The sequence below is a fragment of the Acomys minous genome (assembly GCF_964271855.1).
Source record: "Acomys minous genome assembly, chromosome: 9".
NCBI lineage: Eukaryota > Metazoa > Chordata > Mammalia > Rodentia > Muridae > Acomys > Acomys minous.
In genome coordinates, this window is record NC_140490.1 from 67,898,211 (window position 1) to 67,913,066 (window position 14,856).

The following is a 14,856-nucleotide window of genomic DNA, read 5'->3' on the forward strand; positions in this document are numbered from 1 at the left end:
CAATGCGACTGGCTACATCTTAGGCCTGCCACCATGCCTGCTCCACCATTCATCCCTGAAACACAGCAACTCTTCCTGCCTTAAGGTGATTCTTGCGAGGTATTTTGTCACCATGGTAGTAGCTTCAGCACTCCTGTAGCCCTCCAAGGCACATCACATGAGTGTGAATGCCCATCACGTCCATAGCTCCTTGTACAAGTGTATCAGACTAGTGGTTTTTGGTATTATTTTTATTTTTACACATTTCCCATACATTCTTCCTATTTTCCTTGGAAACTCCATGAACATTTACATTGTCCTTTTCACCTTTATTTTTAGCTCAAGGAATTATTGTTGATATAATTATTGTTGTTATTGTTATTATTATATTATTATTATTATTATTATTATTATTATTATTATTATTATTATTATTATTATTATTCAGAAGTCTTTTAATTTCCTCTCAGGATAATTAAAGGTGACATTTATTCTTCCGATGAAGAGCAGAGCATGTCTCATATGTACATGTGCTTGACCATGTATTCTCTTAAACATAACATGTAATTCATAAAAATAGGCTACCTATTAAATTTCTATGAATTCCAAAGTTTCTTTTACTAGTGCAGGGTGGAATGAACAAATAAGACAGACAGTTAAATAGAAGCAGCTATGGCAAGTTGCCTCAAATTCCCCTGAGTCCCTGAGTGCTGGCTTTTGGAAGTAAACCAGCTACCTCCTGAAATAATTTTTCTTTTTCATTTCTTTTCTTTTCTTTTCTTTTCTTTTCTTTTCTTTTCGTTTCTACATAGGAACTCAGAGCCTGCAGCTGACCATGCAGTGGAGGGTGACTTTGAACTTCTGACCCCCTTGACTCTACTTTCTGAGTGTGGGATCATAGATGTACCATCATATCTGGTTCATGTGATGCTGAGTGTAGAATCCAGGCCTCAAGGCTCGATGTACCAACTGAGCTACATCTCCAGTCCCAATACTATTTTTTGTTTTTAAAAGTGAAAATCTTGTTACCATGGAGGGAAAACAAACAAACAAACAAACAAATAAACCACAGCATAAAACTAGTAATTGTTGGAAAAGGAGGGCGAAAGAATTGCATGCAAGACCATGCTCCCCACCCCAAGGACAGAACAGTTACCATCACCCAGCAAGCAAGACAGGAGAGACAGGAGAGTCATGCTGGGCTGCATGCACATCACTCCAGGCGGCCCACACTCACATAGAATTCTAGCAGGGCCTTGGGGTTCAGGCTGAGGGAAGGCAGGTCACCGACAGAGTGGTTGTGGTGCAACGTGGCAAAGAAAGTGTCTCGCAAGGCACTCAAGACAGACAGCCGCAACCACCTCTTCAGAAGGCAGGGCGAGATGGGGAGGTTAGTGGAAAGAAGCAGGTTAACGGGGGTTCCCTTGGTAGTTAGCAGGGTTTGATGACGTCAAGCAGGCGCCATTCAAACACACTTGAAAAGATTCATGTCAAAGAACACTTCGAAAACCTACATGCCATTTCCTAGCCAAAGGTAGAGTGAGGTAGAGACAGGCAGGGGAAGCCAGTCCTGGATTCAGAGGGCCCGTTGTGTCTCAGGACATGGCTTCCTTAGTCACCACACAACGAGGGTGACCTCTAGGAATGACATTTCTTCTTCCCATGTGTTTATGCGTGTGGTGGGCACGCATGGGCAGATGTGTGTGCGTGTTTATACGCATAGGTGAGGAGTTGATAACAGGAGTCTTTCTAGGTTGTTTCCCCACCTTGCTCACTGAGGCAGGTCCTCCATCAAATCCGGAGCTTTGTGATATGGCTAGTTTCACAAGCTCGCCTGCTCTAGAGACTCCCACCTCGGCCTTTCCAGGCTGGAATTACAGGTGGGCCAGCACACCCATGCAGCACTTCTGTGTGTTTTGGGGGTCCAAATTCTAGTCCTTGTGCTTGGATAGCCAGCACTTTAACTGAGGCGCCATCTCCCTATTAATTCAAAGTCTGTGATGCGGGCGGTACACACTTCAGAGTCTCCTGGAGCTCCCCAGCCTTATCATCGCTAAGCCAGGAATCACACTGAACTTACGAAGAAGGGGTGGTCTTTGAAGGTAGGTGTTTCTGGGGTGCCCTGGCTGTACATGGACATCCTCCGCTGGAGGGCAGCTGTCTTGTTTCCAGGGCCTGACGATGGGGTTGTGTCCTCCACGTCAAAGGGACTGTAAAACAACAATAGGTTCTCAGGTCAGCGGATCTGGTAAAAATCACCTGTCGTCCTGGATTGAGGGAAGAGGGCTTCTTCTTGTGACAATGTCAGCTTAGACCAGTGGGAACTGGGCTGGTTTGGACCAAACAAGGCTGCCAGGGGAAAAATAAAAAAGGCAGAAGACTGACACTAGAAATGATATCGGGGCAGCTCAGAGAAGCTTTGAACGCGGATGTGTCAGCTTCCCCATGGGTGTTAGAAACATGAGTGGGTTAGCTGCTCACATGTATCAGGATGTTGGGGAAACCTATAAAGACCGCTCTGAGATTTGTCTGGGCAGACAAGTGACTAGCAGACTTTCCTTCAGTGGCTTCAGCTGTACTGGTTGTTGGCCACTGACATCCCACCAACGGCCACAGACTGTTGAGCACAGAACAGCCAGGCACTGGGCATCAACACTGTTTCCAGGACAGGACAGCAGGGTCTTGGCTGTTTCCACAGCTGCCTTTGATTTGTAAAGGAGGCCTCTGACCCAAATATCACCGTGCTCTTTCTCAACAGGTGACTTTTTAAAAGAATACATTTTTTTAAAATCCCTTTTAAAAAAACTTTGTGTGTGTGGGATCAGAGAACAACATTAAGTGTGAGTTTTCTTCTTGAAATGTCTGAGACAGTGTTTCTTGTTGGCTGCTCTGTATAGCAGGCCAGCTGGCTCATGAGTTTTCTGTAATTCTCCTGCCTCACTGTAGGAGTGCTGAGATTGCAGACATAGGCTACTGAATCTGGCCTTACATGGGTTTTTAAAGTAAACTCAGTTCCTCACTCTTGAGTGGCAAGTACTAGCCATGCATACAACCATCTCCCCAGGCCTTATTTTACTTGGCTTTTTGAGACAGGTCTCTTATGGCTCAGGCTGGCCCAGAATTAGCTATGAAGCTGAGGTTAACCTTGAACTTCTAAGCCACCTGCTACTACCTCCTGCATGCTGGGGTCTCGGACGTGTGCCACCACACCAGGTTATGACGAAACATTTAAAAGGAGGCAGGGAAAGAGGAGAGTTAGGCAGACATTCCGCCTGGTGAGTGTAAGAGACGGTGGTGCAGCAGTTTGGGTGTGGTCGCAACTCCATGAGATACTGTGTGGCACGGACTGGCTGGCCCTGGCCGGCTTCAGCCAACAGCACTTGGCCTTTCTGGGACGAACTTGGGAAAAGCAACTTACTACCAGGTGATTTCCAGGTTCAGTTTGATGGTCCCAAGGTCATTGATGTCAACGGCCACCACCTGGGGGCGGGCTGCAAACAGCTCTTTGGTCTCGCAGGTCACACTGCCTACCAGGATGTGAGTTGCTAGCCCTTTGAGTTCTGTGACCTGGTTGAGAAGGTGAGAGAAGAAAAGGAGCAAAAGTCTTATCTTCATTTTTTTTTCTCTTAGTTAATTGATTCCTTATTTCGGAAATACATCTGACAGGTATGTTTTTTTTTTTTTTACAAGAATGTTACTTTGTTACAGTTACTTTCTCTCCTGCCTTTGAGAACAGCTTGCCTAGGAGAGGCTTTGCCCAGAGAGAGGCCTATGGGACGGAGGGCCCCCGCCCAGGGACACTAAGAGAGACACCACAGTACCTTGATGGAAATGAGGCCAACTATGAGGGGCAGGAAGAGCGTTTCTTCGCCATCCCAGCTCTGTTTGCCGTTCACTTCTATTTTGCCCTTCAGTTTCCACCTCTGCCGGCCATACTTCATGAAAATCTGGGGTGAAGACATTAGGCAGCCCCATGGTTCACCAGACTCAGACTCCACCTCCTCCCCCCTTCGCCAAGGTCCAAGGGCCAGGAAACAGCCACCTGGCTTTGGTTCCCTCCCTTACCCACCAGTCTGGGCTCTCCATGGAGCTCAGAAGGATAATAAATTAATAATCAATTAATTTGTTTCCTTGAAACAGGGTCTCACTATGTAACCCTGGCTAACCTGGAACTCACTACGTAGATCCAGCTGGCCTCTAACTCACAGGGCTCTACCTGCCTCTGTCTCCTGAGGGCTAATATTAAAGGGACATTGTCTGTACATCTGGCCCAGTCAAGAGGTTCAATCTGCTTCGCTAGCTGAGGATATGGGAATGTCTTTGGTAAGAGACCACAGCAGCAGCTGGGGATTTGCTTCAGCATCTAACAGCGCTTGCTGCTCTTGCAGAGGACTGAGGTTTGGTTCCCAGCACCCACATCATGGGTTATAGCTACTTTAATTCCAGTACCAGGGTATCCAACACCCTCTTCTGGCCTCTGCAGGCAACACACACACACACACACACACACACACACACACACACACACACACACAGAGCATACAGCCAGCCATACATGCAGGCAAGCACTCACACACACACACACACACACACAGCATACAGCCAGCCATACATGCAGGCAAGCACTCACACACACACACACACACACACACACATACACACTAAGAATAAATAAATCTATATAGGTATTTTAAAAAGAGGTCATAGTGCTGTCAGACTGTCCACACATGCCCAACTGGCCATTTACCCTGCATCAATGTATCAGCCATCAGAACTCTCGATCTGCTAACCCTGGCTCCTTTAGAGAGCAAAACACAATCTCCAATTCTACTTGTAGCTAGAGGAGAGAGAAATAAAGAGTTCTCTCTGGTGACACCGGGAAGGGCTGAGTCTTTCCACGCTGGGCAGAGGGGGCAGCTGGCAAGAGTGACCCAAGAGCCTTTGCAAAGAGATGATGAAATTGTCATGCACATTCTCTTTGGAAGAAGGGAAAGACAAAAGGCCTTTTTATTTTAGGAGGGTTTTGGTTGTTTTGTTTTTTGAGATAGGGTCTTACTATGTGGCTTAGGCTGTCTCAATAACAATCCCTTCATGCTGGTTATAAGTACATTTTTTTTTCAATAAAGACAACTCTATAATCAGGTGTCAGCCATGTCCAACTTTTGGACACGATCAGATAGATGACTTGTCACACACAAAGGTCACACTTAACAACTGTGCAATTGAGTTACCAAATGTTTTCCCACACACAAAGATTATCCTCTAATGTGTGAAGTTTACATTTTTGTGTGTGTGTCAGGCCAAATTTATATTCGGCTGTGAGTTGGACATACCTGGTAGGTATTATTAATTTTCAGTCATAAGACTTTGGCTCAGTCATGATCTTAGATTTTGGATCAGAAAGAAAAACTGCTCCAGCAGACAGCTGGGGGATCACCTGGGTGAGTATTAGTGTATTCTATCAGATGGCGTTTGTTGAAGAGGCAATGCTAAATCTGTAGGTGTTAGGAATTATGTTGTGCTTATGTGAAAGCTGTCCTTTCAGCGTTGGGAGAAGAACGTAGGGATGAAGGGCCCTGGTTGGGAGTGAGCCAAGCAGCATCGGCATGGTACTGATGGGGCATGTGGAACAGTCATGTTCCATATGTGGGAGACTTCACGTTACCCTCCAGACTCTCTCACTGGCTCAAAATGTTAAAAGCAGAAATAATAATAACTGGAGGCCAGCCTGACAACAGATGCATGCCTGACCTCCTGGCTGAGGCAGGAGGAGCACCAGTTCAAGGTTAGCCCGAACAGCTTTCTGAACGGCTGTCTCAAAAATAAACAGTAGGGGTGGAGAAATGGCTCAGCCATTAAGAACACATACTACTCTTTCAGAGGACCTGAGTTCAGTTTCCAGCACCCACATCGGGCTCACAACTGCTTAAAATGCAAGCTTTTGGTCTCTGTAGGCACCTGCACTCCTCTGCACATCCTATACAGGCACACACACACACACACACACACACACACACACACACACACACACTACACACTTTTTGAAAAAGTAAAACATTGATGGAGCTCAATGCTTAGTATGCACAAGTTCCTGGCTTCAGTCCCTAGTACCAGAACAGCAGCAGCAACAGCAGCAACAACAAATAAAACCATACCAGCCCCTGCCCTTCAAGCGCTCAGTGCCAACATGCACACTGACATGTTACTTACTTCATATTGATCTCCAGGACAGAGTCGGGCAAAGCCAGCCAGACCTGTAATCAAGAGATTGGGTTGTGAGGTACAGAACACATTTCCTCTCTTTAGAGGCCCAGCTTGTCATGGGTTAAACACACGAGTAACATGAGAAACTGGAGAAAATTCAGGTCACAGATTTGGGACCATCTTTGGAGAAGAGTCTGTGCAGGGAGACGTAGAGAGATTAGATTCCACCCATCAAAGCCAGCAGGGACTCTCTGTGGTGGGGGTTGTGGGAGGGTTCTCAGGACTGGGAAGGGCATTGGGTGGTTAGGACTCTGTGTACCTTTGTCAGATTTCAGAATCAGGCAGCAGAACCAGAAGGATCTATTATTTCACTGATTAAACTATTCCCATGAAAATAAACTGGCCTCTTGGTTTTCTTTCTGTCTCAAGATCTGTGACACTAAATTCCTCCCTTGTGAGTCCTTGTCCCCAGGCCCATCCCTTGCCTGTGGCACACTCATTCCTCTTTTTCTCATTCCTTTTATACAGCACAATGATGCCACTGTTTACCATTATGAAATTGCGAGACTATAATGTCCCCCAAACTGGTGATTAAGAAAGACAAGGCTGGAAAGATGGCTCAGTGATTGGGAGCACGGACTACTCTTCCAGAGGTCCTGAGTTCAATTCCCATGTACCCACATGGCAGCTTATAGCTGTCTGTCACTCCAGGATCCAACACCCTCAGACAGACAGGCATGCAGTCAGAACACCATAAAAATATAAATGAATAAATAAGAAAATAGACCAAATCCAACCAACCAACCAACCAACCAACTGCCAACAGCCTGTAGGCTCAAAAGAAGAGGTGTGGCTTAGGCCTATCATTGTTGTGATGAAACACCATGACTAAAGCAACTCAGGAAGGAGGGGTTTATTTATTTGGCTTAAGCTTCCTGGTCACTGCTCTTCATTGAAGGGAAGTCAGAACAGGAATTCAAACAGGGCAGGGGGCTCAGGGATGGCCTCACCCACAGTGGGCTGGGCCCTCCTCTGTCAATCACAAATTAAGACAAGGCTTCATGGCTGGCTCATTTTCTCAAATGAGGTGACCTCCTCTCAGATGACTCTAGCCTGTGTCAAGTTGACAGGACCAGCCAGCACAAGGTAGCCTTCCCACACCTGTCCCTCTTGCAAGTCATTTTGAAGTAGATTGCTCCACTTCAGGCCTACTGTGTAGCTATCTGCTTGTCAGAATAGATGTCTGGCATCTTGGGACAGCTCACGAGCCCCAGCTTTGGTCACACTTTTCCTTCTTCCTAGAGTAACCAAAAGCCGACTGTGTGAGGGTGAAAGTATTTATTTGCACTATTTTTCATGAAAAAAAATTTTATGACAAAAATTCTAGTGAAAAATTTAGCACAGGCGTTTTTCATGTATAGCCTGAGAATCCTGGGCGATGTTGGTCGTGTATTTGTATACGCTACTGCATGTGTGTGTGTCCATGGATGTGCCCATGTTTGTGGAGGCCAGAGTTCAATACTGATACTGATACTGCCTTCCTCAATTGCTTCACCCACCTTATTTTTTGAGACAGGACCTCTAACTGAGCCTGGAGGTTGGTTAGATTGGCTGCCAGAAAGCACAGGGGCTGACCAGCCTGTCTCAACTCCCCGGCCCCTTTCCCCGCCACTGCCAAACTGGGATTAAAGTCACATGACACTATGCCTAGCTTTTCACATGGGTTCTGCAGACCCAGACTCAGATCCCTGGGCTTGCTTCACGCTGTCTTCCCTGCCCTGGGTTGTGTTTGTAGCAAACAGCATTTTACCCATGTAGGCATAACAGAGACGATGTCACACTGTGTGCTCTACCTTCAATGAACGGCTCCATTAATAGGTTGTGAGAATCTTGAATGAACCAATCTGTTTCCGGTTGGCCCATGGACATGGCTATGAATAAAATAAATCCAGGAAGCTTCAAAACGGACCCAACTTTTACCATCATTTGTCAGTAGGTGGCAGCAGTTCACCAGCTTGGCATGCCTTTCAGCTGGCGAGCCCATCCATCTAGGACCAGCTCTCACTAATAATTAGGAGCTAATGAGCCACTTAGGACGACCCACTGTAATAAAAGCAGGATTGGAGGAAGCTATTTTCATGAATAGCTCTGGAGCAGTTAGGCTTTTTTTTTTCCACCCCCACAAAAATACATCTGAAAGAAAGCATCACTCACTGGCTGGCTTTTATGAATCCAAAGCCTCATGTGCTCATCCTAAAATCCTGATTTACCCTTTGAAGGCCTACAAATCATCAGCTTGGGGGTAACCCACTGTCTGTTTACCTATGCAGTGACAATAGCTGGCCATGGACCATGATGGATAAGGTGGGAAAAGGGGCAGAGGATGTCCTTTGACGATCCCCCCCTCCCTTCTCAAAATCACTAGAAATTTCCTATTTGAAGAACTTCACGGGAGAGGGAGGGCCATGGCCGTGATGGATGTGGGCCTCGGTGCCTGTGTAATGAGAACACTTTCTTGGCGTTCCTTGCAAGGCATCTTTCAGTCCTCTGGTGACAGGGATAACGGCAGAAAAGCAGCGTTCGTGAGGAACCAGTTCCAGGAAACGCTTTTCAAAGCTCTCCAGTGATGGCGTTTATGGTGCAGGCTGCAGAGTGAGCACCTATGCTGGAGCGGTGGCGGTGACAGCCGGTCTCTAGGGCCTGGCAGGGTTCTTTCAGTTCTGGCCTGAAGCCCTGCTGGCGCTGCTACCGCTGTAGAGAACTCAATGTTTCCTCATCTCCTTGGTGGTAATTGTTATGTCAGCTAAGAAGTTTCCATTATGGCCATTCAGAAACCGTCCCTCGGTTCCCTCACGCGGGTCTCCCATCTTTTGGATCTTTTAACTTGCTCCCCTGTGTTACTGATGTAACAGCGCTTCCACAGCCTGAACCGAGGGAAGCGTGCTGCCTCAGTGAGGCTGTGTGAACACCAAATGTCCCCAGGCTCAGGGTCGAATGTTTGATCGCCAGCCAGGTGGCTTTGGCTTGGAAGGTTATGGAATCTTCAAGGGTTAGGGCGGGTCTAGAGGGAATCAGATACAGGAGGGTGGGGTTTATAGGCCTGCTCTGTTTCCGGTCCCTGCTTGGCTTCCTGATGCACTTTAACCCCTGCCTCAGCTGCAAGCCCCTCCAGCTACCACAACTCTCTCTCCTATGCTGGACTGAGTTACTCCAAACCTTAAGCCACAACGAATCCTTTCCTTAAGTTGCTTCTTTCTGAGAGTTTATCACAGTGGAGAAAAGTTGCTGATAAGAGCCACACTGTGACTAAACAGCCACACAGCTGCCCACCTGGCTTCCTGTGCCACTGGCTCCATTTGCTCAGACATGGTTTGGTGAGAGAAGTCCTCCACTGTTTCCCACTTCTGCCATGACCTTCCTCAAAGTGCCACCTCCTGCTTTAAGGCAAGTTGCCAAGTACCTGATCGCTGCGCATGTTAATACAGGCCTTCCGCTTTATGGGCAGGTTTCCTAACTTCCTGGTTCGGAGTTCTGAATCCGGGTCTCCTTAGCAGGGGGGAGGGGCAGAGCACTCGGGCTTTTCAGAGTCTGGTCTTAACAGGTGCTCACAGCCCTTCTACAGAGCACAGGGGCCACAACACTTTCCTGACAGCTTTGGGTAGCGTCCCCACTTTCAGGAAGGACTTTCAGCTTATTTGTTCTAGCCAAAGGCTATTTTAGGAAGCTCCCTCCACCCCCACCCTTCCCTCAGTGTAAAACTCTTAATTTTTTCCCTCTTGTCTTCTTCCTCCCTCTCTGCCTGTCTTTCCTTCTTTCTTTCTTTTCTTCTTTCTTTCATTATATAGACAGTGTCTCACTCTGAAGAGCAGGCTGGCCTTAAACTTACAATCCTCCTGCCTCAGCCTCTAGAGTGCTGAGCTTAATGCATGCATGGATCACCAAATCTGATTTAATTTCCCATTTTCTTTTGAGACATGTTATTATGTAGCCCAAGCTGGCTTTGCACACAGATCCACAGATCCTCCTGCCTCTGTTGCCAGCCACCCCTCCATCTACCCTGAGCTTGGACTTCCACAGCAGTTTGGTCATGTGATTTGTCCAGTTGCCTATGCATGCCCACTGAGTGAGGTGTGCTATTCAGAGGTTCCCCCAGACCCTGGCCCCCATGCCCAGACAACTGCGGTGTCCAGGGGTCGTCATGAGGCTGCAAAAACAGGCATGCATAGCTTAGTACCTCTTGTCCTCAGGCCTTCATCATCACCATCACCAGGACAACCGCCTTTCATATTGTAGTTATTTGTGGGGTTGAGCAAAAGGGAAGTGTGGGAGGGCGTGGTGGGAGGAAGTTGGGGGTTGTCAGATCTGAGGCTCTGATGAAAGTAGCTGGTTTGGGACAGGAGGGTAGGGATTGGGCGTGTACACTAAGGGTAGGGATTGGGCGTGTATACTAATCAAACAAAATGGACAGGCAGTGGTTCATGGGAATCTATGATGTCACAGAAGCTGGAAGGCCTTCTCACTTCTTTTGTGGAGGGAGAAGAGGATGGTGGTGGTGGTGGTGGTGGTGGTGGTGGTGGTGGTGTGTGTGTGTGTGTGTGTGTGTGTGTGTGTGAAATCACAGATGTAGTTTCTGGGTTTTTCACTTCAGGAGGGCAGATGTGATAGGCAATCAAAGAAGCATATGAGAAAAGTGGGCAGAGGGACAGTGGAGCAGGCAGCTCAGATGTTCCCTGCCTCAGCCCAAGGCACCTGGTTCACAGCAGGTGGCCAGGACATCTCCACCTTGGCAGAATCTATCATCTCCTTTACCTCCATCCTCCAGGTCTGAGATTTGGAGCGTGTGGGTGGGTGGCAGTCCATTTCGCCTGCCATGCTTTTTGGGTGCCTATGGTTTAGGGTGAAAGGACTCCTCTCTCTAGGGAAAACCAGCGTTTAAACAGTGGTTGATGGTGTTTGCTCAGCCATTAGAACCTCTTCATCATGTGGCATTGAGGTGCCCACATACTGCACCTGTGATGGCTTATTTCCATGGTCAAATTGCTTGACTAAAACAATGCCTAGAAGGCTGGGTACAGTGGCGGGTGACTATAAAAATGCCCTTTAGACATGTAAAAATAGCTTATTCAGGAACCCCTGAGGTTGGAGGCTCTCCCCTAGATCCTGACCCTCACTTATGCTGGAGTCTGAGCCTGACCTTTAGCTAAGAGACGCAGCACAGGTGAGCAGCCTTGGGGAGACAGGCTTAGGACTCTGGCGAGGAATTTAGAGTGTGAAGCTTGTGGGATGACCCTAAGGATAATAAAATACATTTGTCATACCAACTACGCAAATATAACTTTTGTTATACCAACTACCCATATCTATCTTCTTGCCTGAGACAGTGACTATAACCCTAGTGCCTAGTGGGTAGTTAGTGGTAAGAATATTGAGAATTCAAGGCTAGCTTCAGCTGTTAAGCAAATACTACAGGTGACCCTGCCAAGAAAGAAGGAAAGAAGGGTGGGAGGGAGAGAGGGAAAAAGGGAGGGCTGGCCCTGAGAAATATTGAGCTTAACCCTTTGGATGTGTTGGTGAGGGTGTTTCCAAGGTTAATTAATTTAGAAGATAAGACCCACCCTGAATGTGGTGGCCACATCCTGTAGGCTGGGGTTTTGGGCTGAATAAAACAAAAAGAGGGAAGTGAGCGGAGCACCTGCATTGTCCTTTCTCTGCTCCTGGTCCTGGGAAATTTGAGGGGTCTCAGCTGCAGACCCCCACAGCTATGAGCTCTTTTATACCCTCCCTGCCATGGCCAACTGTCCCTGCTTCAAACTCAAACCATAAATTAGAGCAAAGCCATTCTCTCTAAAGTTGCTCTTTATCAGGTATTTGTCACAGAGATGAGAAAAGTAAACTAATACAGGAGCCAGGACCCCAGATTTCAAGTCTGACTTCAGCTGACTGGGTGACCTCAAAGAAGTCATCCAGTGTTGCTTAGCTACTGCTTTCCACATAGGACATAGAAGGAATTACCCCTCTCATGAGAAATGGAAGCATCTGATACCAGTGGACATCAGAAACAGGACATGGCAGTCCGTGTGTTAACAGTGACACCGTAACTTCACTCTGTATGCTAGGCTGCAAGGAAGCAGACTGCCCACAGAATCATCCTGAAAGTTTAAAGAGTTGGAAAGGTGCAGGTGCCTACCATAGGTGAGGCGTTTTGGCTGCGTGTATGTGGGTGTCCCACATATATACCTACTGCCTGAGGAGCTCAGAAGAGGGCATAAGGGCCCCTGGAATTGGAGTTATCCATGGTCGTAAGCTGTCAGGTAGGCACTGGGAATTGAATCCTGGTCCTCTTGAGGAACCAGTGCTGTTCTTGACTTCTATGCCATCTTTCTGGCCGCACCCTGAGCCCCTTTTAAAGAGAGTCCCCCCCTTCCTCTCCTTATTGTACAAAGTAGGTAAAGTAATAATCCCCATTAGTAATCTAGGGGCTAAAGTGTTAAACAAGTAAACAAATCCAGAGGAAAGACTGCAGGGGCCCAGCCTGCTCAGCTGCTGTCAGAGGAGCCAAGACATGTCATGGCGCTGCCCCACAGTCCCGAGGGACACCGTGAGTCTGACCACATCTAGGTGAAGTTTCTTTTCTGAAACCGGGCTTGCTTTTTGTGCCAAAGCTGCTGTAGTCTAAGTCAACAGTGTTCCTAGATTAGAACATCCTGTATGAAGCACCGCAGACTTACAGCCATGGGGGAACGAAGGAACAAATGAAAGGCAGGTATGGTGGTGCGGGCCTCTAATCCCAGGGCTTGGTAGGCTGCAGCAGGAGGCTCGATTGCTGTTGAGTTTGAGACCAGCCTGCTTTACATAGAAAAACTTTGCCTTTGAAATGAAAAAAAAAATGCCCTAAGTAGATAAATAGACAGTGACTAACTGACAGTGCAAAGAGGCCAACAGGCAAGTCTAGAAGGTAAGGCGGGTTTGTAGATTAAAGGGCGCCCGTCTGACAACTGATTGTAACACATGGACCTTGTGTGGGTCCTAATTGAAGCAAAACAACTGTAGGAAACATTTTTTGAGACAGCTGGGATATCTTCAAAGGAAGTAGGTTAATAACAAAGGCTTGTTAACTTTGTTAGATGTGATCATGGGACAACGGGACATGGCGCTGCCGTTACGTAAGATGGCCCTATTCTTTCAGAACCGTCCTGAAGTTTACTGGTGGTGCCTGATATATCTGGCTTTTGTTCCTCTGGAGTTTTCCAATTTACCATCAAAGGGGGAAAAGAAAAAAGAAAATATGGCAAAACCTTGCTGATTACTGAACCTGGGGCGTGGGTTCCGAGGCTACCTGTTTCACTTACTGTATTTTTATGTCTGTTTGACATAGGCCCACAGTAAACACCGTATTCAAGTGTGAGGGCAAGGCTCAAGGAGAGACTCATCAAGACATCAGCATGAGTGGGAGGGCTGGAGAGTGGTGTCCCTATAGCATGCCTTCTTAGGAAGCTCTGGAGATGGCGCCTTTACCCATCTCTGTAGAAGATTACCTTTCATCTTGATGGAGAATTCTCCCAGCAGGCTCTCCAGCTCCGCTTCAATGGTGCACATGTTCTGCAAAGAGCACAAGAGATGGTGTTAGACCCACTCCCTCCACACTGCAGCACAAGGCATTTCAGTAGTAACAGCATGAACAAGAGGCATTTTCCTGCTTGCTGTGTGTACGTACACAGTATAGCCATCGAGACCCAGGCTCCCAGTACACAGGATGGCTGGGGTTTAGATGGGCAGGATAAATGATATCCAAATAGTCAGACAACTCCAAAACGCACATGACAGACTTGGGGCTGTAACAAAAGGCGGTACTGTTGTGATGGGGGATCAGGCAGTACACACTACATACTACATAGGAAGGGATCCATGCTCTGAGTTAAACAAGCTGGTCAGCCACTCTATAGTATGTGCCTGTTTCATAAAATCATGCTATATACCATACATGTATATGTATTTTTTACTTGCTAAATTAAAAATAAGGAAAAAGCAGCCAGGCATGGTGGTATGTGCTTGTAATCTCAGTAGAAGGAAGGAGAGAGGCAGACTCCTGGGGTTGTTGGCTGGCCAGCCTCACCTACTTAGAGAGTTCAGATCAGTGAGAGACCCTGTCCCAAAACAAAATAAACAGAAGCCAACAAGGCGGGTGGTAGCACCTGAGAGGATGACAGCTGAGGGTCTTCCTCAGGTCTCTATAGCAGCCTCTCTCTATATCACACACACACACACACACACACACACACACACACACACACACACCACACACTTGGGTTAGAAAAAGAGCATAGGAGTTTGATTCTGCTCAAGTGAGACAGACTTTCTAATGTGATGTATTGAAGCTCCAGACTGCCCTGCCCTCCCCCCACCCCCACCCCCGCATCTAGTAGGTGATAAGGAGTGAGAGGCTGAGGCTGAGTCTTACTGCCCCAGTACCTGATGACCTAAGGGGGACAGTTAGAGGTGGACTTAAAGTGTCCCAGGCAGTGTCTGTCCCCAGTGAGGGTCTCCTGCCGCTCAGCTGGGGCAAGCTTTGGAAGTCTCTCTACTACAGCAAGCAGAACTGTCCATCACTCTACAAACTTCTTTCTCTTTGGCCGGCTTCACTGAGGCCTTTGCAGGCTGCCGTTCTGACAAAGT

The 14,856-nt window shown here is 47.4% G+C and overlaps 1 protein-coding gene across 6 annotated transcripts in view; it reads right to left on the reverse strand.

Annotated features, from left to right (window-relative positions):
- RIPOR2 (RHO family interacting cell polarization regulator 2) overlaps positions 1-14,856 on the reverse strand; it is a 209,912-nt gene that overhangs the window by 33,484 nt on the left and 161,572 nt on the right. For 3 of the 6 annotated variants that reach the window (XM_084794026.1, XM_084794027.1, XM_084794028.1), the window contains exons 8-13: positions 13,719-13,782; positions 6,190-6,233; positions 3,801-3,926; positions 3,398-3,546; positions 2,060-2,189; positions 1,217-1,342 (exon numbers count right to left, since the gene is read on the reverse strand). In XM_084794026.1, coding sequence (XP_084650152.1) covers positions 1,217-1,342; positions 2,060-2,189; positions 3,398-3,546; positions 3,801-3,926; positions 6,190-6,233; positions 13,719-13,782 — 639 coding nt within the window. The remainder of the gene's footprint in view (positions 1-1,216; positions 1,343-2,059; positions 2,190-3,397; positions 3,547-3,800; positions 3,927-6,189; positions 6,234-13,718; positions 13,783-14,856) is intronic. The other 3 variants (XM_084794029.1, XM_084794030.1, XM_084794031.1) reach the window with 1 other exon arrangement.